At 41.4% G+C, this 23781-nt stretch overlaps 1 protein-coding gene across 3 annotated transcripts in view; it reads left to right on the top strand.

Moving 5' to 3' along the window:
• Positions 1-23781, top strand: part of dnah6 (dynein, axonemal, heavy chain 6) — a 60528-nt gene that overhangs the window by 6319 nt on the left and 30428 nt on the right. For all 3 annotated transcript variants that reach the window (XM_035637613.2, XM_047334012.1, XM_035637612.2), the window contains 36 exons: positions 36-134; positions 246-353; positions 488-577; positions 675-795; positions 1634-1785; positions 2059-2211; positions 2360-2611; positions 2744-2872; positions 3238-3351; positions 3482-3625; positions 3960-4115; positions 4205-4255; positions 6834-6926; positions 7024-7143; positions 7462-7642; positions 7793-7889; positions 8192-8426; positions 9418-9582; positions 9791-9901; positions 10057-10182; positions 10332-10487; positions 10631-10792; positions 12018-12155; positions 13358-13525; positions 13622-13770; positions 15784-15891; positions 16004-16130; positions 17312-17524; positions 17609-17830; positions 18018-18140; positions 18911-19093; positions 19309-19452; positions 20301-20522; positions 21052-21199; positions 21697-21854; positions 23480-23611. In XM_035637613.2, coding sequence (XP_035493506.1) covers positions 36-134; positions 246-353; positions 488-577; positions 675-795; positions 1634-1785; positions 2059-2211; positions 2360-2611; positions 2744-2872; positions 3238-3351; positions 3482-3625; positions 3960-4115; positions 4205-4255; positions 6834-6926; positions 7024-7143; positions 7462-7642; positions 7793-7889; positions 8192-8426; positions 9418-9582; positions 9791-9901; positions 10057-10182; positions 10332-10487; positions 10631-10792; positions 12018-12155; positions 13358-13525; positions 13622-13770; positions 15784-15891; positions 16004-16130; positions 17312-17524; positions 17609-17830; positions 18018-18140; positions 18911-19093; positions 19309-19452; positions 20301-20522; positions 21052-21199; positions 21697-21854; positions 23480-23611 — 5250 coding nt within the window. The remainder of the gene's footprint in view (positions 1-35; positions 135-245; positions 354-487; positions 578-674; positions 796-1633; positions 1786-2058; positions 2212-2359; positions 2612-2743; positions 2873-3237; positions 3352-3481; positions 3626-3959; positions 4116-4204; positions 4256-6833; positions 6927-7023; positions 7144-7461; positions 7643-7792; positions 7890-8191; positions 8427-9417; positions 9583-9790; positions 9902-10056; positions 10183-10331; positions 10488-10630; positions 10793-12017; positions 12156-13357; positions 13526-13621; positions 13771-15783; positions 15892-16003; positions 16131-17311; positions 17525-17608; positions 17831-18017; positions 18141-18910; positions 19094-19308; positions 19453-20300; positions 20523-21051; positions 21200-21696; positions 21855-23479; positions 23612-23781) is intronic.

Below are 23781 nucleotides of genomic sequence, written 5' to 3' on the forward strand. Positions count from 1 at the left end.
TATGGTTTCGGTTATTGTGTGTGTGTCTTTACTAGCCAGAGTCAGAACATCCGCATGTCCAACCTATGTTCATCTCTGAGCTGATGTTGGACACAAATGCTTTGACCTTCAGACCCTCTGAGGAAAACTTCCAGGTCTGTGCCCCAATTTGTTATGGACAGTAATACTTTTAAATGATTTCTATTCCACCGAACTCCCACCCACTGTGCCTCCTAAACAGAGTGTGTATGTGTATTTTTTCTCAGGAGACTATTGCAGAGGTCATTGGCCGGTTTGAGAAGACAGTGAGGTCGGTTAATATACTTACAGCGGATCCTGCTTTCGATTCAATGACCCATCCTGGAGAGTTTGAGGTAGTAAAAAACGGGAAAGTTATTATCATTTTTAATGTTGATACAGTATGTCAAAATATTTAAGTATTTTACACTGTAATCAGTCTGTAACCTAGTCTCTGGGTCTGTTTCTATGTGTGATTGCTAACTTTCAGATACTGGAAAATACATATGAAGATGGCCCCAGTTTGGAATTCATCATGGAGACTGATGTTCACCTTCAAAGCATCATCCAAAAAATCAAGGTCAGATGTTTAATGACGTTGTTCCCCGTCTCTAGTGATTGTACTTTGTCTTTACAGTGCGGTAAATGTATGGGCCTGATTCTCTTCTCCCCTTTAGGAATCACTGAAGGTCGCCTTTAATGCAGCAAATGTGTACTCATGTGTGTTTGAGCATTTTCGACTGTTCTACAAGGAGAACGAGAGTCTGGATTTGGATGCGCTGCGGCAAACAGATCAGGGTGATGTACAGGACATCAACATACACTTTAGTTTCATAACACATCTCCCACTCACAACACAAACAGCAGTTCAGTTGAGAATAGTGCTGTGTCTTTCTTTGGTTTTCAAGGTGCATATTTTGGACACAAACAAAAAACATAAAAGTAAAAATGTATTGCTTTATGAAACCAACTTACAGCGAAGTTTTCTTTTGTCAGATATATGGTAATGTGGCATTATTAGATTGTAATAAAATGTGAGGGCAGCCAGTTTCAAAAACATTTCCTGAAGAGGTTGCCAAGTTTGCATTCACGAGAATCAGTCAAAAAAAATCAAGCCCCCACTTTATCACTATAACCACTTTATCACTTTATAATTTTAACAGTTAAATTCACTTCACTTGTGGACCATTAATTACATATCGTATTTGTGCATGTTTCAAGTATAGCTGTAGGTATATGCTATATGTATATACGTGTATATCGGTATGGAATCACATAACCCCACTGATGACTGAGTTTTGGTATCAGAAAAAAAAAATCTCATTTATTTTCTGCACTTTACCTTCACTGAAAGTTAGGAAAGATAGGAAACTCATAATGGCAGATGATGTGTAAAGGAAGGGGGCAGGGTAAGAACGTGAATGCACCTTTAGGTGTCCATTTTTATCCTTTGTTTCATTTATTCTGTGCAATTTTGGCAAATGAAATACCTCCATGTCTCGAAAATGAAGATAAAACCTGAGAGACAAACAATAAGCAACCATACATGATACATGATGTTCGAGCTAATGGGTAGAGCAAGTGAAGCAACAAGTATGGTTATTTTTGACTGATGACTGTTGACTTCCTGTCACAGGTTTGTCCTTCTTTGAAAAAGCCCTGGAATTATACAATGGTGAGCATCAAGAGGCCTTAGCCATCCAACAGAAGAGACATCTGGGTTTACTGCTGGTTGACAAAACAAAGCTCAAAGAGAAGCTTGTGTCTTCCCCCCTTCGCTGTCTGGAGGTGAGGATAAGCATATTCGCACACAGATGCTGCACAGAGACATACAAATATACAGTGAGTTACATATTTTGACCACCAACAAACAAGTGACTCAAACAAGAGGGCAGTGACGCATTTCAGTAGAATCATCATCTTGCTGAAATGAACATATAAGCAAGGTCCAGTTCCCCGGCGAATTAATGGAAGAAGTGATTTCTAGTACAACCAAATACACAATTAAAAGAATCTAAATGCATGTAGGAATCATTGCTTTGCTCTGAATCTCTGTTCCAGGTCATCAATGAGATGCTCACCAAGCTGGCTAAGAGGAAACTAGACGCCATCATTGCAGAGGCTTTGGAAGCCCAGTATAAAATAGAGTCCCGTCCCTCCACTACCACTGAATTGTTTAGCTCACTCATATTCCTGGATGAGATACAGGAGAGGGTAAGATATAAAATCCACAGTAATAGCAGTTTCTTCAGCTGTTATTTTTACAGTATATACAGTAGACATCTACTTGCCCTCTTGTCTTCTCTCCTGTCCCCTTATCCACCTCCTCCACTCTACCCTTTCCCTTACACCCTCTTACCAGATTCCAGTGCAAGAGGTGGAGCAGGAGACTGTATGTCAGATGTACAATCTGATTAACATGTATTCAGTTCCCACACCACCTGAGGATCTGGTCGTTTTCGCCACCTTGCAATCCGCCATGAACTCACTGCAAAGCATCGTTGATGAGGCAGTGGCAAAGAAGGCTACGAGCATGGAGAAGTTTTGTGCTTCCCTACAAAAGGACATAACGAAGCTTAACCGTGAGGTCATGAACGTCAAGCAGAAGTCCCTGGTACAAGGAAAAACCTTCATTACATATTTACCAACCTACAAATACAGTTTGGGAGGAATGTTTTTCTTATTATTTATTGCTCACTTATCATTCTATTTTTAACTTTTTAGCATTGTGCTTTTTCATGTGCAGGATCCAAAAATCCTAGACCTCAATGCAGATTCCTCCCAAGTGCGTCTGCAGCTGGAGGAGCTCCAGATTTCTGTTGATGAGATGCAGGCCCAGGCTGCCACCTACACTTCCTACCAGAAGAGATTCAAGGTGCTGTACTTCTTTTGCTTCTATATCTAAGATCATTCTCCCATTAAACAAGTCACAAACAGCTAGCCTTTAAGGCTGCATGTCACAAAATATATATGGGTATTCTGAAAAAGACTGTAACCCAGTCATTAACAAAGTAAATGGTAAACGATAAACGGACTTCACCCACTCATACACACATTCATACAGTGCTTCTATATGCATCGCTTTTTCTATCACACACCATTCATATATACATCAGGAGCAATTTGGGAGTTCATTGTCCAAGGACACAGACTGGAGGAGTCGGGGATCAATGGACTTCTGGTTGGTGGACGACCCGCTCTATCTTCTAAGCTACAGTCATTTTCCTTCTCCATATAAAGGTGGATGTTACCAAGTTTGACACCCTTGGGGAGTTAACTGCAGACCTAAAGCTGAAGCAGCTGATGAGGGACTCTCTGGAGGAATGGGACTCTCTCCAGGAGGGGTGGCGACAGGTGAGGTGCACCCAACGCGACTGAATTTGTCAGCATGAATAAGGCATACAGCTCAATGTAAAGACACATGTGAGCAGCGCTTCCTCTTTTTATAGCTTAGCTGTGACCCCTCATGTTCTCTCCCCCAAAGAGCACACTCGAGCAACTGGACTTGGAGCAGTTGAGCTCACAGGTGACCAAATACAGCAAATACGTCAACCAGCTGGAGAAGGGCCTGCCACGGAACAATATAGTGCCAAGTCTGAAGGATAAAGTGGAAGTCATGAGGCAGAGGGTGGGTCGTACAAGTGTTTTCTTTTGACTGACCTTTAGTGTGTAGACATAAATAACTCATGTTATTACAAATCACTTTTTGACATGATGACACATTAAATTAGAAGGACACTTGAAGAGCGCGTACCTATGGTTAAAGAAAGTGAAGTGTGTCTGTTTATCCGGATCTGCTCCAATTTGGGGGCCTCGTTTTGCATAATCCTGCTAACTAACAAACAAACAAACAAACAGATAAACAAATATGGACTGCAAGCGATTACTAGTGATGCAGCCAGTCTTTTCTGCATGACTGCTTTGGGACTCTATCTAAATGGTAGCCATGTGTTTCCCTTCAGCTGCCCGTGATCACTGATCTGCGCAACCCATGTATGAAGCCAGAACATTGGACGACCCTGGAGTCAGTTATGCAGACCCCCCTGAATGTCACAGAGCTTACTGTGGCAGCTTTGGAGGAGATCAATGTATTCTCCTATGGCATGGAGATAACAGAGGTAGCATAAACATTTAGATACAAAATGTCTTACTTAATATCTGTTCAGTTTAAGCTGGCTGAACTACTGACACAGCCCTTGACTTTCAGGTGTCAGGACAGGCTTCAGGAGAGGCGTCGGTGGAGAACATTGTTACAAAGGTGTGTGAACTTATGTATGTATACATCTTCTTCTACTGAAGAAACTGCTGCAGTAGTTAACGCCACCATCCTGTCTATGGAACAGACATTCGATCCGATGGTTACCTCTGCAAATATATAGATTTATGTCTTTTAAAATTCAGCACCTACTCTTTGTTTTGGAAGCAACAGTAACCATCACAATTTTATCCACTCGAATAAGCATCATAGTTCTGCAAGTAAATGACACTTAAAAAAAAGTACAGCCAGTATTAGGTGATTTCTAAGGCTGATGGTTGGTGGCATGATGGTTTGATTCATGTAATGGAGGCTGGCATTAATTCTAGACGATTACAATTAATTTCCCTGATCTACCCTTCCACCAGACCATGTCTTTTTGGAAGCTCTAGAGTTGTAAAGTATAGCCAAATACAGTATATGACATTACAAACAGCCTACCAGAGACAGGTTTATTTTTTGTTTGTTTGCTTTAATGCCAAGAGTTAAATGAGAAGATTGATCAGATCTGTCAGGAAAATACGAAGCTACAGCCAAGAGATGGTTAGCCTAGCTGAGCAAAGCTAAATGGCTGTGGCTTCATATTTAATAAACAGATAAGAACTTGGTGAAAGTTTTATAAACAATCTTTCCATACACGGTAATGTATGGGCTCAGATTAGAACAAAATCAAAAGGTTTTGAACTTTTTAAGTGTATGTTTACAAATAAATTCAAACTTTTTAGTTGTAAATCAACCTAAGTAAACCTGTAAAAATAAGCCAATTAAATCTACATGGCAGATTGGGCAGACTGTTGCGACCCAGGTATGTTTTTATTGTGATGCAATAGAAAATATTAGTTAACATTATTAATGTGCTCTGCATTTATTCAAACTCACCTGGGTCACAGCTGTGATTCAAAAGCTTCAGCAACATACACAGTGTGGGAACTTTGAGTGCTGGGTTTTACATGCAGTGTTATCCTCTGTATCTTTACAGAGATTCACGAAAGCACTTGTTTTCTTTCCAGTGTCTTTGTGTAACCTCAACATTTACAATTTGTTCATAGATGTCAATGTGTGTGTTGGCAATTTCACAATCAATAGACAGAGGTGAGGTATATAGATATTCATTTAGCACAACAGGTCTATCCCAGCAGGAGGTGCCCCCTTCACAGGATGTGTCTTACTGACACCAGAAGCACTTGACAAACAACCCCCCCCCCCCAAAAAAAAAGAACACAAATTGTGAATGGCAAATCTCCTCATGCGAACCTGAACCTACTACAACTTGTCATATATACAAAAACCAATAAAGACTTGTTGCATCCTCCAGGTCGACCAATTGTATCTGGGAATGGATTTCTCTCAGAAAATCCATTCCCAGATGGATTGTCTTGCTGCATATCGACTCTCATATTAAAGACTTGGAGTGAGCGTTGTCCTCAAACAGACTTCAGACTGTTTGAACGAGTTGAAAGACTGTCATGTGGTTTTGCCATGCACCATAGCTGTCTTTAGTTTTTACCCCGGTATACCCCACAAGGATAATCTACTGGTTTTTCTCATCTTTGACCAAGGGAATATTGACATAGAAATATTTTAAGTTTTAAGATCAATTCTATCTCCCACATTGGGGCTCAGCTATAGACTATATAGATTTTATTTACAATTACAATCCTTATTTTTTAGTTAATCAGATATTATTTAAGGTAAATAAAGGATTTATGCTTTAATTTGGAGTGGTAATGCTGAAGGCCTAAGACAATTCTATGCATTAACAAATTATGGCAAGGATTCCTCTGAAGGGGTGCATTTCTTTTGGGGATGTTGTGGTGAAAAGAAAACCTCTAAAATTTGCACATATCGGAAAGTGACATCATATTGCAAAGTACGTTTCAAATCCACCTTCCAATAGTAGAAGTAAAATTTGCCCTAGAGGCTCACCCACTTTCTGACACAGTAACCTCCATCATGTGAAGGGGGTCCCCCTGCTGTGCTAACTGGATATCTATAATTAACCTTTCCTGTGTCTATTGATTTATTCAAATTGCAAATACACACGCTGAAGAAGGGCAGCTTGCCCAAAATGTCAATTTGGAGGACTATTCTAGTCTGTCTTTTTCAATACTACCACTTCAAGATCTCAGCAACTAGTTGTTGTGGTACTATTGTGAGTTGAGTGCATTATTTGTTGTTTATATCTTTTATATTTTTTATAAGTTTACAAGGTTTGATCTACCTCAATCTTAATTTCTCTTTGAACATCACTTTTCAAGCTCAAAATCCTATTGACCCTGATTTGCCCCCATATTAATGCACTGAAGTCACAGTAGTGCTAGAAATTGTACGTAATAGAAGTAAATATATGAATATGCATACACTTCAGTAGAGAGTAAAGTTGTACTTCAGTTTAGTGTGTAATTAAAAAACAGTGAACACTGGTATCCAGACCTCTAGTTGCTGGAGTCCAGACTTTGACTTGTGCCACACCTCACCACGAGTTAAGACAAATGTAACTGGGTCACCACCACTATCGACATTTTAAAAAGTAACATTGTAGAATGCAGTAAAGTGAGCGCATGTTGTTTAACCGCTGCAGGTGGAGGAGACGTGGAAGACCACAGAGTTCACTGTTCTGTCTCATGGTGACTCCAAGGACGTGTTCATCTTGGGAGGCGTGGATGAAATCCAGGTAGTAACATGTAGCATTAACGCGCTCACTCAGTCTTTGTCAACACATTATGGTCTTACAGTACATCTGTTTGTGTTTTGTTTGTTTTGCTGTGCAGGTGCTCCTGGATGACAGCCTCATTAACGTGGGCACTGTGGCATCTTCTCGCTACGTATTGCCCATCAAGCCCAGGGTGGACGCACTGCTGCGACAGCTGAATCTCTTCAACCAAACACTGGTGAACGTTTAGAATAGAAACCATACCTTTGTACTGTGGAAACCAGTACAGTAGAATGATCTTACATGTGGCCGCAACTGCAAGTGATTGTTCTGAAATAAAAGGTAGCCTCAAATGTAGCACAGTAGCTTCCCCTACTGGCTGCAAAGGAAATTACGCTTAGTTAATGTTTATTGAGTCCTATATTTCATTTCATTCACAAACTAACAGTGACACATTAAAGACTGCAGTTTATTTATAATATTTATTTCTTCTGCGTCTTTAATTCTCCCTCAGCTCACATTGTGCCCGCTGACCCCTTTCACCGTTCCTTTACAGGATGAGTGGCTTATATGCCAGAGGAACTGGCTTTACCTGGAGAGTATTTTCTTAGCACCAGACATCAATAGGCAGCTGCCGGAGGAGGCTAAGATGTTCCTTAAGGTGGACAAGTCCTGGAAGGAGATCATGGCGAGGGCCAATAAGATGCCCAATGCCCTTAGAGCATCCACACATCCTGGTAGGTGATCGTACGAGTTGCACTTTGTGGAAAACATTGACAATAAGACATTTATTCTGTTTGTGGACATGGGCAGACAGATACACATGATCATACATGTACTCGCTCAGGTAAACACAGAGTGGAAACATGAAATTTGATCCTTTACAGATCTGTTGGGGACCTTTCAGCAAAACAATGTTCTTCTGGATGACATACAGAAGTGTCTGGAAGCCTACCTCGAGTCCAAGAGAGTCATCTTCCCCAGGTACACACATGCTTTGTTTATCACATAGTTTGAGAGCAGACATTTTCATCATACTCATTCATCGTTCTTATCTTTCTAAACCTTTTGCTTTAATTTCACTTCCTCTGTTGCTTAGTAGTTTTCCCGGCAGGCCAACTTAATTTGAAATGTAAGAGTATATATAGAATGCTGCTTTGCATTTCCCCCACCTTGGCGGATAACCATTGTTTAATGTAAATATCTATGCACTGAGTATTTAACCATTATGTTCCTGTGTGTAGTGTTGAATACTCTGATAATCGTCCTTTAACTATTCCCTGCAGGTTCTACTTCTTATCTAATGATGAGCTGCTGAAGATCTTGGCCCAGACAAGAAACCCCCAAGCTGTGCAGCCACACCTCAGGAAGTGTTTTGATGCCATTATTCGACTGGAGTTTGCTCTGCTGCCTAAAGAGCCTGCTGGAACTACAGGAACAGTGCTGGATGCCGGACAGGCCGAAGAGAAGACCATATACAGCAAAGACATCCTGTATATGATTTCTCCTGAGGGAGAGAAGGTCAGGTTTGAGTAACCTTAACACTTTTGCTCGTCACGCTGTCTGATTGTATTTTACTCCCCCCTATTCTTCTCTTGTTTCAGTCCTAGCTGAGACGGAGCGTGAGTGAGTGCGAAAGAAAGAAAAAAAAACTCTCTCACACTACCTTCCTCACTGTGCAGGCCATGACACAATTTAACCTTGTCAGCCATCTTGAGCTGACATCACTTTTGCCCTACTTAACAACCCTGAAGGAGCGCTAGAATAAATTAGATTCTCCAATTATGCAAAAACTCATACAAGCAGTAATTGGAGCAAAAAGTGGACATGCCAAAACTCTCATTTGAAAAAAAAATGAAAATGGACTATGGTAAATTTACTATATTTATATAGCGCTTTTCTAGTCTTATCGACTACTCAAAGCGCTTTTACTGTGCAAGTCACAGTCACACACACATTCATACAGCGCTGCTATTTACCGCGCATTTTCTGTCACATTCATACACTGCCAGAAGAGCAGTCATAGGTGATTTAGGGTTAAGTGTCTTGCCCAAGGACTAGGGGAAGCTTAGGTGGTGAACGAGCGCCTCTACTTCGAGAGCCACAGCCGCTTAAATGGTCTCGTCTTACACGACAGGTATCCTGTGGTTTCTTTTTCCCCAGATGAGGACCAGTCTCTCCACAGTTGTAAATTTGAACGATAGCGGTTATTGCCATGAAATTGTGTTCGAATTTTGGGAATTCTGCAACAAGGAGGATGAGTGCACTGGCAATTTTGCGTGCACCGATTGCTCAGTCAGCCACCGTGTCAGACGTGGGGCTTGTCATCCATGTACACCTACTGAAACTGACAAGGGGTTATAAGTTATGGCCATAGCAGTCCTATAATCCCACAGGGCAAATAAAGGCAGTGGGAACTGATTCACAGTGAATCCTTAATGATAATAAAAAAGACAAAACAGATGTCATCATGTCCTTTGCTGAAATCGTTTTCTTCTGTGTGGAAGTGCAGGTGGCTCTGACTAAAGGTCTGAAGGCACAAGGCAATGTGGAAGATTGGCTTTGCAATGTGGAGGAGGCTATGTTCGCCTCGCTGAAACGTCTCAGCAAGGCAGCCATCACAGACTACCAGTTGAAGTCTAGGGAGGAATGGGTGGTGGCTGGACATCCATCGCAGGTACACACACAGACACACACACACACATTTTATGTACACATTTCATGTAGTTGCCGGTAAATTACACTTTTGGTTTTTAACTTTTATAATATTTTGCTAACATTTAGAAGTATTGTGATTCTATGGTTGTTTACTTCCTTTTTTTTTAAATTGCCATTGTTTTCTTTTAAATGAAGGCATTTAACATTAGTCTGTGTGTGTCCGCCAGGTGGTGCTGACCATCTCACAGATGATGTGGTGCAGGGACATGGATGATTGCCTGGATGGAGACCACGACCACTTTGCTGCCCTACAGGAATTTGAACTCACCAACGTCGATGTAATCCTCCCTAATTGCTACACAGTCTGCTTTTTTCCTCATTATCCGGTTTAAAATTTAATGTGACAAAAATAACTCTACACTGCTCAGCTAATTTTAACTTTAAATCTCAAGAATGTTTATGTGGTTGTGTGCGCATTTTCTGTGTATTTCAGAGGCTAAATTCCCTGGCGGCATTGGTGCGAGGACAACTCCCTACTTTACACCGTAGTATCATTACTGCCCTCATCACCATCGATGTCCATGCCAGAGACATTGTCACAGATCTGGTCCGGCAGAAGGTACAATAGCAGTGTTTTGCACACAAACACCATGAAGCAGCTTGTGTGCTTGTCTGTTCTTGGTTTGGTTTGGTAGGTGCAGAAGCTGACTGTGGATTTCCCTGTGAGATTTGTAATAATTCACCACTTTAAAATAACTTTTTTTCAAGGTGGATTCCAGGACTAACTTTGAATGGCAGAGACAGCTACGATACTACTGGGACATGGACATAGACAACTGTGTAGCCAAAATGGCTCTGTCCACTTACATTTACGGCTATGAATACCTGGGAGCCTGTCCACGGCTGGTCATCACACCGCTCACGGTAACACAGTATAAAACGTCAAAGCTATGCAGGCAAACAGGAAACACAGATCAGTCAGACAAGCTTCCACTATGACAGAACTTCATAATAAATACTATACTTGTATTTATTACGGGTACCTCTCCTTTCTTTCTAATGTTCAGGACCGTTGCTACCTGTGTTTGATGGGGGCTCTCCAGTTGGACTTGGGAGGTGCCCCAGCTGGGCCGGCAGGAACAGGCAAAACAGAGACCACCAAGGACTTGGCCAAGGCACTGGCCATACAGTGTGTGGTCTTCAACTGCTCCGATGGGCTTGACTATAAGGTCTTTCTGTTTCTTACACTTCCTGTTTCTTTTGTCGTCTTATTGTCACACACAGTACTTCATCATTTGTCCCATCACCTCTTCACCTACTGTATATGTCCAGTATTCTTTTGTTCCCATTAACTTTCTCACTCTGACTGTGCCTACCAATTGACGCCTGTAGATGGCACTATTGCAAAAGCCACTGAAGCCACTAAAACCACTGATACACTAATTGAAACCATGGTTGTGTGCTGCTCAAGCATAACCTCACTTCAGATTCAATCCTTTTTCCTTTAGGTTCTTTAGTGAATTTGTCTGTAACTTGCCCCATCGTGTGAGGAACATAACATGTACTGTATGTCATGAATGCAACTGTCTGGGTGACAGGTGGCATATCTGACTGATAATGGCCTTTAATGTTTAATTGTGTGCATTTATAGTATTACCATTTTAGTGGAAGTAGTGTATGTGTCAAATCCAAACAAATTGAAACCCAAAAATCAAGATTTGATCCTGCTATTAATTGACAGCTCTTGTGGTACATACATATGAGTTATTCATTGTTTCAGTTTGTGCACACCATTCACTTGTTACCGACCATGATCTGCTGACAAACACACAAAAAGCATACACTGCATTTCATCCGTTAATAATTACCTACAATCATGTGTCTGTTAATCTTTATTTTATAAGCCCTCAGAACCTCAGATCGGGCCCTTGACTTGAGACGTGCTGTGAATTTCTGTTAAATGTTAAATAGTGTTGTGTCTTGCACTGCAACAAGGTTGGAGTCAGCACACTGGCATGAAAAGCCGGAAAGCTATTCCCTCTGTCTGCTGTAGTTATTTATTGCTAGAAGACACCTGGATTATATTAGAACTGTATGGATTGGGCTTTGATTTAATGGTGCTAGCAATCCACTCCTCTACACTCCATTTAGCAGCATTTATTACCACCGTCCTTGAGATATTAATACCTTTGAACAGGTACTTTTGTGTTGTGAGGCACTTTTTATGTCACTCAAGGAAGTGGTGCAGGTAGCACAATGTAAGGCATGAGTAATGACATGTCCTGATACTACCTTCCTCCTGCATACATATGTTTTCTTGCATGCATGGCTCCTGCTTAAGAACACTTAAAAAGCACAAGACACAATCTCACCTTTTTACCTTTACTTTTTTGGAACTTATTACTGGAATCACAGTTACTGTTATTTTAAACCAATCAAACTAACTTCTTGCAGATGATGGGCCGCTTTTTCAGTGGGCTTGCTCAGTCGGGAGCCTGGTGCTGTTTTGACGAATTCAACCGAATCGACATTGAGGTGTTGTCTGTGATTGCTCAGCAGCTCATAACCATACGAAACGCCAAAGCTGCCAAGGTATCCCCTCATAGACACGCATGCACACTTTCAACATTGTATACAAGACAAATTAAATACCGCACACATTCCTAAGCAATATGCCTCACAGATCTCCAGGGTCAGTCAGTTTACAATTTGACACTTAATGCCACTGGACCAATGTGATGATTATCTGGCATCAGATTTGGTCACTGTTAGATTATTTTGTATCTTCACATGTTTCCTTAATATTTGTGTCCTGATTAAAAGAGATTAATGGCGAGTTCACACTACACGATTTTAAGCCAGATTTTCAGCTCGCCGTCAAATCCTGGAATTGCAACAAGTCGGAGGAAAATCGGGACACACAAATCGTCACTCGAACTATCAACGACGCGATCAAAGTGACTCACCGAGGCCTCGCCGACGTTTTTTAGATATCTAGCATGCTAAATATCTGGACAAGTCGGGGAGCGAGCACCTCCAGCGTGAGCTGTGATGTGACAGGCAGGGAGTGCGTCAACCTGGGAACAAGGGCGAAGCACTGTAGCACAACAAAACGACAACACTCCTCACCCATATCCTCTGCCTTTTCCGTGTGTCTGATTGTGTCTGATTTTCTTTCTGTCATGTTGTGCGTTTTCACTGCAACAGATGATGAGCGTAACCTCGAGCTGACTTTAATGCGGGACCACATATTAACCCGTCAAATTATTTCTCTCTGTTCGCAGAGCGTCTGTTCAAATTACGTCCGCTCAAATTATGTCCCGTTTCTGACCTGTCAACATAAGAGTTTCCTGCAATAAATTGAACAGTTTCTTTTTGACGTCCATCATGAAAGTGACAAACAAGTCCTGTTTCACGCGTGTACCGCATACTTTCCCGTGTCACTTCTTGCGTGTGTTTTCGGGAAAAAATGTGCTTTGGAGCCATTTTTCCTGGTGAAGGATCGGTTAGTGTGTGAACCCCCCGTCGCAGATACGACTGAAAGCCTAGGATTACAAGACAGCACATTGTGTAGTGTGAACCGTACAGTGATCTGATGACTTAGAAAATCGTGTAGTGTGTCCAGGGCTTAATTAACACTTAGTTTGAATGTTTTTCTGTGATTTTTAGCTGCCCTTTTGGAAATCTAACCAGTAATGACGGGGCACTGCAACACACTCTACTGGGTGGTTAAAGACAAACATCGTACTCGCACATAAACAAGAAAATCTCACTCAACTCTGCTCGTCATGCAGATGTCGAGGTTCCGATTTGAGGGCCGCGAGATCAAGCTTGTGATGACATGCGCCGCATTCATCACGATGAACCCTGGCTACGCTGGAAGAACAGAGCTACCTGACAACCTCAAAGCTCTCTTTAGACCCATAGCCATGATGGTGCCAAACTATGCACTTATTGCTGAGGTAAAGAGTTGCATCTCTGCACACACAACTACTTGCATACTGTATTTATTGTCTACAAAGGGGTTTTAACTCCCTTGCTCATGTCCCTCCCTCCAGGTGATTTTGTACTCAGAGGGATTTGAATCCAGTAAGACCCTGGCAAGGAAGATGACCCAGTTGTACAAGCTATGCTCTGAGCAGCTGTCCCAGCAGGACCACTACGACTTTGGCATGAGAGCCGTCAAGTCTGTCCTGGTCATGGCGGGGTCAGAGCATCACACTCATGCGTACACTGATGCACACGTGCATTCAGCTGTAGAGACAAACAAGCACTGCAATTGTGACACACACACACACACACACACACACACACACACACACACACACACGCGCACACACACACACATGACTTTATTCTTATACTTTTTTTCTTGTAATAGTACAACTTTATTCTCTTAATACTATGACTTCATTCTCAAAGTCTCCAAACATTTTTTCTCTCAATGTGGCCCGAATACTCCATCGTGATGTACAGTGTGCTGTTAAAGATTAAAGAACCCCTCCAGTCACATTTTAAAGTATATAAAAATAATCTGCTATGCCTAATATTCTTTTAACATTGTTTACCCGCCCCCCCCCCCTCCCCCACGTTAAAAAAAACAACCCTCTGAAATGGGCCTGGAAACCATCCACTCTCTTTCCCTCATTGAGGAATTCTGAGACTGATGAATGAATAGGAATATATATATATGATATTCAAATAACACATGCCCCCCCAATGAAATACTGGCCACCCCAGTGCCCCCCCCCCCTTGGAGAGTTGCAGTAGAATATGCAATATGCATACATGGTGTTAAAATGCTTATATCTGATATATAACATTCACTACTTTTTCATTTAAATCAATAAAGTATATTTTTTACAATAGGTAAATAGTATAGTTAGGTCTAAATACAATAATAAATGAAAACAAATGCAGCCAGCCCAGCAGCTATAGGTACACCTAATTTTTTTATTCAATATATACAAGAGCAGCAGAATTAAGGTCAATTCTGCTTTTATCTGATACTTTACATTAGGTGAAATATTTTACATTAGGTACTATACATTTGAATCATTAAATAATATTTTTGTGTAGTAATTAAATAGTATAGTTAGGTCGAAGTGTCACGGGTTTGAAGGAGCAGGACCCAAATGAAGGCAAAGGGGAAAAAGGACTATTTAAAAACTGAAGTAACAAAAAATAGACTTTTGTTGAGTGGAGGGGCACTTTGAAAATTGTAATTGGAAAATTTGCTTCTCAGCACAAGGCTGTCATCATCATCATTGAGCTAGACATGGTCATCTTTGGTGTTGAACTCTCATATATACAGGAATTATTTAATTTTATTGAATATTATAATGTTTTAAAAAGGTTATTCAATGTAAAAGCCAAAACTGTACTTATATACTACATATTAGCGATGATGCAGAGTGCAGCGAAAAAGCCTCTGACTCATTTCATCATGTTGCATCTGTGTGAAATTCCTTCACTTCCACCTCGTACCTCAGGTGAATGAGTGTTGAGACACAAGAAGAGGTGTAGACAAAGTTGAAGACAGCAAACACACAGTGTTTCCTGGTGTGCGTGGGTGGAGAAGTAGATTTAAATGGATTCTCCTGATTATATGTGGTGAAAGTCCTAGTTTCGCCTGTTGTTTATTAGCTGTTGCTCAGGGAACTTTTGTAATTGGCTTGTGATTCATTGTCTCTCTTTGCGTAGACATTACTCTTCTGAGTCTGCTTGTTCGATGCCGAGGACATATTCATTATCTCCCGCCTTAATGTTTTTGATGCCTTTGTACCCGGTTTCTCATAACTGAGTGGTGCCGGCATGTTGTAATTTTAAACATGCAGCTCACGTTGGCCACTAATCGTCGTTATTACATCTACATTTTTAATGAGTTTATTTTCCATTAATTAATTTGCCCATTATTACATCAATTTTCCCACATACTAATTCATAATCTCATTGAAATTGACTAACTGCCTTTGAAGAGCTGGCTGTGTTGACACCAAGTCTATTCACCCCCCTTTTTAATGTAATGAAAAATAATGCAACACTGAACAACATGTATACTGAGAACTGGGCAATGTCCTACTGTACGACCATGTAAAGTAACAAAGAATACATTTATAATTATATAGACAAATGACTCAAAGAAAATAATTCATGAATAAGGTAAAAAATAATAATAATAATGATGTGTGTGTGTGTGTGTGTGTGTGTGTGATCTTAGGTCTCTAAAGAGAGAAAACCCCAACCTGAGTGAAGACGTGGTTCTTATCAGAGCACTGAGGGATTCCAACCTGCCAAAGTTCCTCACTGATGATGCTGTGCTTTTTGGGTGAGCCTGTCACACCTTCCTTTTTCTCCAAATGCACACATACTGTAACTTGTTCTATGTGTTGTTACATGGGAAAACCGTGCTTGTGTGTACTATGCCACCCCCCCTCCAGTGGTATCCTATCAGACCTCTTCCCTGGTGTGTGCATCCCTGAGCATGACTACGGTGTGCTGCAGTCCACCATCCTGGAATCTCTGGTTAAGCGCAACCTGCAGCCGCTTCTTAGCATGACCAAGAAGGTACAGTACAAGTGGGAAAAGTGAATATTATCCTTTATTATTTTAAGTTCATAAACTTTTTTTTCTCATACATACATACATACATTGCTTTGTAAAACACTTTTGAATTTACCACAGTATAATCACTTTAAAGATCAAGGCTGGTGCTATTATTAATTTACTTAGTGTCAATGAATTCTAACTTATTACATTTATTTGTCTGTGTCTCAATGATGTCTGTCTCTCCCATTTTTTCCTACTGAAGATACAAATCAGTCCCAAATATATAGTTTAATTATTAAAAAAGACTTCTTGAAACAGATGTGTATTCATTCTACAGTAAATAGGTGCATTTGTTGGGACTAGTTTCAGTCATGAATTAATACATGTTTGCTGCATTAGTGAGAACTTAGGGCACCAGACCCTTGTATGTGGGATTGACTCGAAACAATTTGTCATTCGGCTCAATCGTGTGTTTATAATAGTTGTAGGCAGAGTGCGATTTGCCGATAAAATCAGAAATGGACCAGCCCGTCAGCGCTCGTCCCACGGAGACATTGCGGTTAATTTACCTAATGATCCTGTTTCCATTAGCCCTGATCACTGCACGGCTTTTCAGAATGTCACCAAGCACAAATATTTGGAAGGGGGATTTAATTCCTGTATGTGTTTCGAACGGTGGTCCGGCCAGTCGAGTGCTGTGCAGTGCACTGTAAACATCACTCGGCGACACGTTAAGAGACGTGCTATCGGCTCATGCTGGCGCTTAAGAATTGTAGCTCCCTGCGTGTCAGCCTCCCATGCCGATGGACGGGGGTTGGAAGCCACCCTGTCACACCTGACAGAGTCATCCCCCATCTGCTTCTTCCACAAATCGCACCCTGGTTGGAGGTCAACATTGGTGTTGTGATACTTGTTCGCAGCATCATTGCATTGTTGTTTCTGCGTTTTCGTTTAATTCTTTTGACACAAAAAAATGTATATTGTCAGCCTTATCGTTTGAAGGGTTGGTTCATCCACATTCCAACTTCTCTGTTGGTATCCAGCCATGCAGGCATTAAAAGTTATTTCTGTTTCATGCCACCATCGCAAAACGAAAGCTGTAGCTTGTTTCTATGGGTGTGTTTCATTTGAACAGCAAGGAACCATCTTTGACACATCTGAAATGCATCCACTTTATTTTTGTGTGTTCCTATGACCAGGTGATCCAGTTCTATGAGACCATGTTAGTGCGTCATGGTGTGATGTTGGTAGGGCCTACGGGTGGAGGTAAGACCACTGTCTACACCATCCTGATAGACACACTGGAGACCCTCCATCGCACTGGGCACATGGATAGCAACCCCTTCTATCAGCCCGTCAAGACCTATGTCCTCAACCCTAAATCCGTCACAATGGGAGAGCTCTACGGAGAGGTGCTATAGACTTGATTGTAGATGACACAACGACTTGTTCACTTCTCTCTCTACATACATTCATTATTTACCTCAACTCCTCAGGTTAACACCTTGACCATGGAGTGGCGTGATGGACTGATGGCGCTCAGCGTCCGTGACGCGGTCAACGATACCACTGACGAACACAAATGGGTGATCTGTGACGGGCCGGTCGATGCTTTGTGGATTGAGAACATGAACACCGTGCTGGACGACAACAAGATGCTCTGTTTGGCGAACAGCGAACGGATTAAACTGACACCATCCATACATATGGTGTTTGAGGTTAGAGCCGAACATTGTGTGTTTGCATGGTCGATATGCAAGATTTCTAAATCACATTCACAATGTTGAATATGGGTCAATAATGGATTCTACATTATGTTGTGCTCCTTTATTGCCTTGTCATTAGCTTTTAAATGTAGAAGCTGGTATGTCCATAAAGGTATAGTGTATAACTTGTGTTTTTCAGGTCCAGGACTTAGCTGTGGCATCTCCAGCCACAGTCAGTCGCTGTGGAATGGTATATATTGATCCTGAGGATCTCAAGTGGATGCCCTATGTCCAGACGTGGATCAGTGGTCTCGGAAACAAGGTTTTTATTTCCAGAGATTTTTAAACAGAACTATATACAGAGTTGCAAATAAATGTAGGATAAAATGTGCTTTGAAATCGTTTGTAGCACTACATGTTTATAGGGTTGTGTTTATAGTTTTTTTTCTCAGGTCATAGTTCTGCACAGTCCCAAGTTGTGGGCTTCAAATACACATTAACACACTTTATATCACTAATTACGAATGTTTCATCTGTCCCCATCGTTGCTCTTGTATTCTCTCTCTTTTAAACTGTGGCTGACTTCCCAACAGCCAGTAATGTCCCTTTTCTGACATTACGAGCGGTGGAACTTCAAAATCAGCAAAAACGTTAATGGCAGCACATCACATCACATAAAAGTTTATAGCTCTCAGTGAGAGTGATACGGTCCTCGCTGGGGTCAAGCAGCATTTTTTTTTTAGGAGGGGACTTTCTTTTTTTAGTTTAAGTGTTGCAGTTTGCGTCGTTGGCAATAACTTTGATCATATTTCCGCAAATTTGTGGAGTTGGGTCATTAGAGGTTTGATAATTATGTATTGATTTCCACTTTGCAAATTTAACTGAAGGAGTCTGTCTCTCCCAGGGAACGCATTACCCAATGTTTATAGTAATTCACAGTTTTCCTCTCTCCAGTGCAGTTCTTCAAACCAACGGCTTGTTTACTTGTCCAGGTTATTTCTGTGGTTGTGTAGATAAAGGTTTTGACAATAAGATAACTGCGTGACCCCTACTCTCCCTTGCTCCCCTCTCATCATCTTCTTTGTCCTCCAGCTCCCAGACCCAGTGCGCACCAGCCTGCTGGAGCTGTTTGAGCAGTACGTTGAGAGCGGCCTCCAGTTTGTGTTGAAGCACTGTACCCAGGTCATCCGCCAGGTGGAAATCAGTAAAGTCACCACTATGTGCTACCTGCTGGAGGCTCTGCTGCTGGGCGCAGGAGGGCCAGACCTCAATATGGTATGATAGACACTATATAAAGAAAAAAAGTACTGTCACTTTAGTCTATTTCAATTGATGCCACACAAGCACCAGTCCATTAGTGCAGGTCATGGCTCATCTCGATCACATCACTAATTCCGTGTAGGGTTATGTGTATACTTAACGTTCACCTATGCCATTACTTACTGATGGAGCCATTTTCTTCTCCACCATCATGTTTGTATTGGTGTCAGGATTCCAAGGACCTCGGGGGTGTACTATGCCAGACCTTCATATTTTGCTACCTGTGGTCAGTCGGTGGCAACCTGACCAGTTCTCACTGCGATGCTTTTGACAGCTTTGTCAGAGAGCAGTTTGCAGATAACAACATTGCTAAGGTATTCACATCCGCACCAAACCCACAGATACATACAGGAATAGATGAATTGCATGACTGGTGTTCGCACCATATTGGAATATTTGCAGACTCAAAGCATATTTTGTCCCTGATTCCCACTTCTCAGTCAAATTAATGTTCCAATGCGCTTGCTGGTTTTAGCATGAATTACGTGAAAAGGCCTGAAAGTTAGCTCGTATTATATAAAACACCAAAGTACTTTTCACACTGGCTGTATCTTGCTGGACCACAGCAAATCTGAAGGGGAACCCTACTCTATGATATCAGTAGCTCATGTGTAATGAAGACATTAAGAAAGAGCAACCACATTGTACATTTTAGTAATACCTTCTGTGGATTACACTTTGGGACGATAACTCAGATAAAAGGATGAGCTGTGTGCCAATGTTGTAAAAGTCCTGCATATCTTTATTATACTGTGCCAACTGTAGAGAAATATGAAATATGGGTAATAGAATTGCAAAAGTAGTTTTTTATCTGCAAAGACTGAGTTGGCGTAGAAGGAGACGAAACAGGGCAGAGGCTGATATTATGAGTCCTTCAGCCCTGCAGGAAATGGAAAAGCTAATTGTTTGAGGGGTTTGAATTGACTGGCAGGGGTGGCAGATGAATAAAAGAACGTCTTACTGACAGGGGCAGAACACCGCTCAATTAGCCTAAGGTGGATTGAGCAAGTGAGTGTGAGGTTCATGAAGGCAGGATAACTTTCTTCATTCCTGAATTTCTAAGGATTTGTTTGTCTTCTCTAATTACGTTAAGTCTAACGTTGACATTACCTATAGTGTTTGCATGTGTTTTCATTAATTTGCATTAATATGTGCCGTGTAGCTCCCGAAGAACGGCACCATGTGGAGCGTGTACATGAACTTCAACCAGAAGCGTTTGGAGACGTGGGAGGCGATAATCCCTTCATTCCATTACGACATAGAGCAGCCCTTTTTCGAGATGCTGGTTCCCACCACAGACACGGTCCGCTATGGATACCTGATGGAGAAACTTCTCTCCGTGCAGCGCTCTGTGCTCTTCACCGGTGACACTGGAGTGGGGAAGGTGAGGATTCCTGGATGGTCACAACAGTGTGGTGTATGATACTGTAGATGGAAGAAGGGCGTATTATAGATAGTAATAGTAAAGTAATTTAGATATTCTGGCTAGACGGCCATGTTGATAATCATTTGGACACTTATGTCCTTTCAACAATACTTAAGGGAACACTATCTTGGCTGTAAAGAGGAAGATCATTGTTGGGGGGCAGTTTTGAATTTAAGTGAAAAAACAAAACAAACAAGAAGAACAAACCCTAATGGAAACCCTATGGTTATTAAAATCCCATACATGCTGAAATCCTAAATGTAAACCTATACAGTACTTGCTGCAGCTATTCATATAAACTTGAATACAATACATACAATATGTAGGTTGAGTGAGTGAGTGATTGTTAAATATATGTGTATGGAAAAACCCAAGCGATAAATTGTTGTTATTGTGAAAATTAAACTAATTGAAAATCAGAGACTGTAACACCGACGAGAGGCAATTTGGTGTCAGTGTCATTAAAGCACTTGTCTGTTGCTCGCAGTCCGTGGTGGCTCGCGGCCTCCTCAACAGCATCCAAGAAAAGGCAGGATACCTTCCTGTCTACATCAGCTTCTCCGCTCAGACCTCCTCCGCCTGCACGCAGGAGATCATTGAGTCCAAACTGGAGAAGAAGAGGAAAAACGTCCTGGGTAGGACCCCCTGGAAGACTTTTTTAAGAGAACACTCCTTTGTGTCAAATAGCTTCAGTCATGACACTCAATAAAGTGTGTGATTTCCAACAGGGTAGTTTTGTCACGAAAAATGAAATGTGGCCGCCTTACTCAGCGGAAATGACGATCACAGCATGTGACAAGAAATTGTCGCCCGCCAAAATATCTGCTGGCTGCTTTGCTCACTTAACAGTCTTGAAAGTCAATGTTTTGCTTTCTTTTTTTAAAATTTCAATTTAAATCTGCACCAACAAACAGTACTGGCTCACAACTGCATTACCACAGAATTTTTGAAAAATATTTGTGCCTCTGTTCACATAGCCATCCATCAGTTCATACAGTTGTCCTTTGTTTTACTGCTTCCCCAGTCCATCTACATATCAACTAATCTGGCCCTCCATCCATCTGTCACTCGCACATCTTTTAACCCTTTTCTTCCCTGTCTCTTCATCCCTTTCCCCTTTCCCTCCCTCCAGGTCCTCCTGGTAACAAGAGGTTGGTGGTCTTTGTGGATGACCTGAATATGCCCAAGCTGGACAGTTATGGCTCTCAGCCGCCAATAGAGCTCCTGCGTCAGTTCCAAGACTTTTCTGGCTTCTTCGACAGAGACAAGTTCATCTGGAGGAAGATCGAGGTACAAATTTACACAAACGTTATGAGCTGCTTTGCCATGGATCTATGACTGTGCATGTGCATTGAGCTGGTTCTGGCTGCCTAAATTGGTAGTTGCCTATAGATGTGTTTGTCCCTTTTATGATTCAGCAAACAGAATAGTAAACTCTGCCACAGATAGTCATTTGGAACAGATGTCTTAGACAGGCCATTTACATATAAAGGAACATTCCAACATTTTTAGAAAATTGCTTGCTTGCTTGCTTGAGAGTAAGGTGTCACTTCAACAAAGTTGACAGAATGTCAAAAGGACTTTCACGCAGGTACTGAAACCAGCTGTCATTGGGCCAGACTAGCTCCAATTTGTTAGTTTTTTTGTAATTTCGTGTAAGCTTCGATGTCTTATTGTCTTACTCCTCAAATAGAACAGTCTTGCTTTCCAGGCCTTGTGCTAAATCGTATATATACCATCCAGAAGCTGTTAACTCATATGAAATTGATATTGATGTTCTCATCTAACTCATTTGAAAATTGCAAACAGCCGTGTTTTTTAAAAAGTTGGCTGCATTTTTTAATGTTCAAGATTTGTTCGAGATTGGTTTTCTTTGCAAAGAGTACATATATTGTAGTTTTTGTTTTTACACAGTCAGCATCAACTTAATTTGCCTTCTACTTGGAGTTCAAATGAAGACTGTCCGTTTCTATGGGAAACCCATTCATCTTGTTCGCCTTTGTGTTTTTGCATCTGAATGTGTGTTTTAGCCGTGGACCCACATTCTGCAATTATAGATAGTCTCCTGCAATAACTTGTGCAATACTACCACACACACACACACACACACACACACACACACACACACGTACACACTCACACACACAGGAACTGTTGTGCATTAGACTGCATGTGATTTCTTATAATGTGGTCGGGTGTGTGTGCTGTATGTGTGTTGCTGTGCACGTGTGTCCTTGTGATGCTGCCGGTAACACAAGCAATAGATTCAGGAGAAACCGTACCTGTGTGTATATGATTAATCCTGTGAGATGATGCATTGCACCACAGACATACAACGTCACACACTCACGAACACATTCATGCAGCGTTATCAGTGTTGTGACTGGAGGAGAGGTGGTTATATTCAAGGAGGATTTGTTTGTGTGATTTTGAAACTGGAAATGAAATGAAAACAATCACCTTGCTATTCTATTCAGTATACTTGTTTTTCCGTACACCTCAACCTTACACTGAAGTGCTCTTTTAATTTTAAGTCTGAATTCTGATATATCAAGGAGGATTTGATGTGTAGTCTGAAGATTAAAACCAGAAAATCTTCAAAAATCAGTGCATCAAAAGACAAGCTAGAATTGGAACGACTGTTGTCTCCTTCTCAAATGGTGAATGTGATCAATTTCCCTGCCAACATTTGTCTTATTCCTTTCTCTCGGGAAAAAGACATGTTGGCCTCAAAGGTTTTTGGAATAAAAAAAAACCCTGACATGATATATACTATGGCTTTGCTGCAATGCTCCTTACTGCTCGAGACATTTGATGAAGTATCTTATCTCTGTTCATATTTTCATCCCTTTCATCCTTTATAAAAAAAATCAACAATATCCTGCCTTTCTTACCACTTCCATCCGTTCCTACAGAACATGACCATTGCAGCAGCTTGTGCTCCTCCAGGAGGGGGACGCAACCCTGTGACCCCCCGATTCATCCGCCACTTCAGCATGCTGTGTCTGCCCACACCATCGGAGAACAGCCTCAAGCAGATCTTTACAGTGAGAATACATGCACACCTAGACACTAATGTAGAAAACAGACATTGTCGCGCAGGTGGCAGAGAGGTCGTCCGCAGGTGCGAAGGTTGGTGGTTCGATCCCTGCTTCCCCCAGTCAGCATGCAATACACATTTTGTAAAACAAAGCAAATATTTCCTCACTATCCGTTA

The sequence above is a fragment of the Scophthalmus maximus genome, chromosome 8, assembly GCF_022379125.1.
Source record: "Scophthalmus maximus strain ysfricsl-2021 chromosome 8, ASM2237912v1, whole genome shotgun sequence".
NCBI lineage: Eukaryota > Metazoa > Chordata > Actinopteri > Pleuronectiformes > Scophthalmidae > Scophthalmus > Scophthalmus maximus.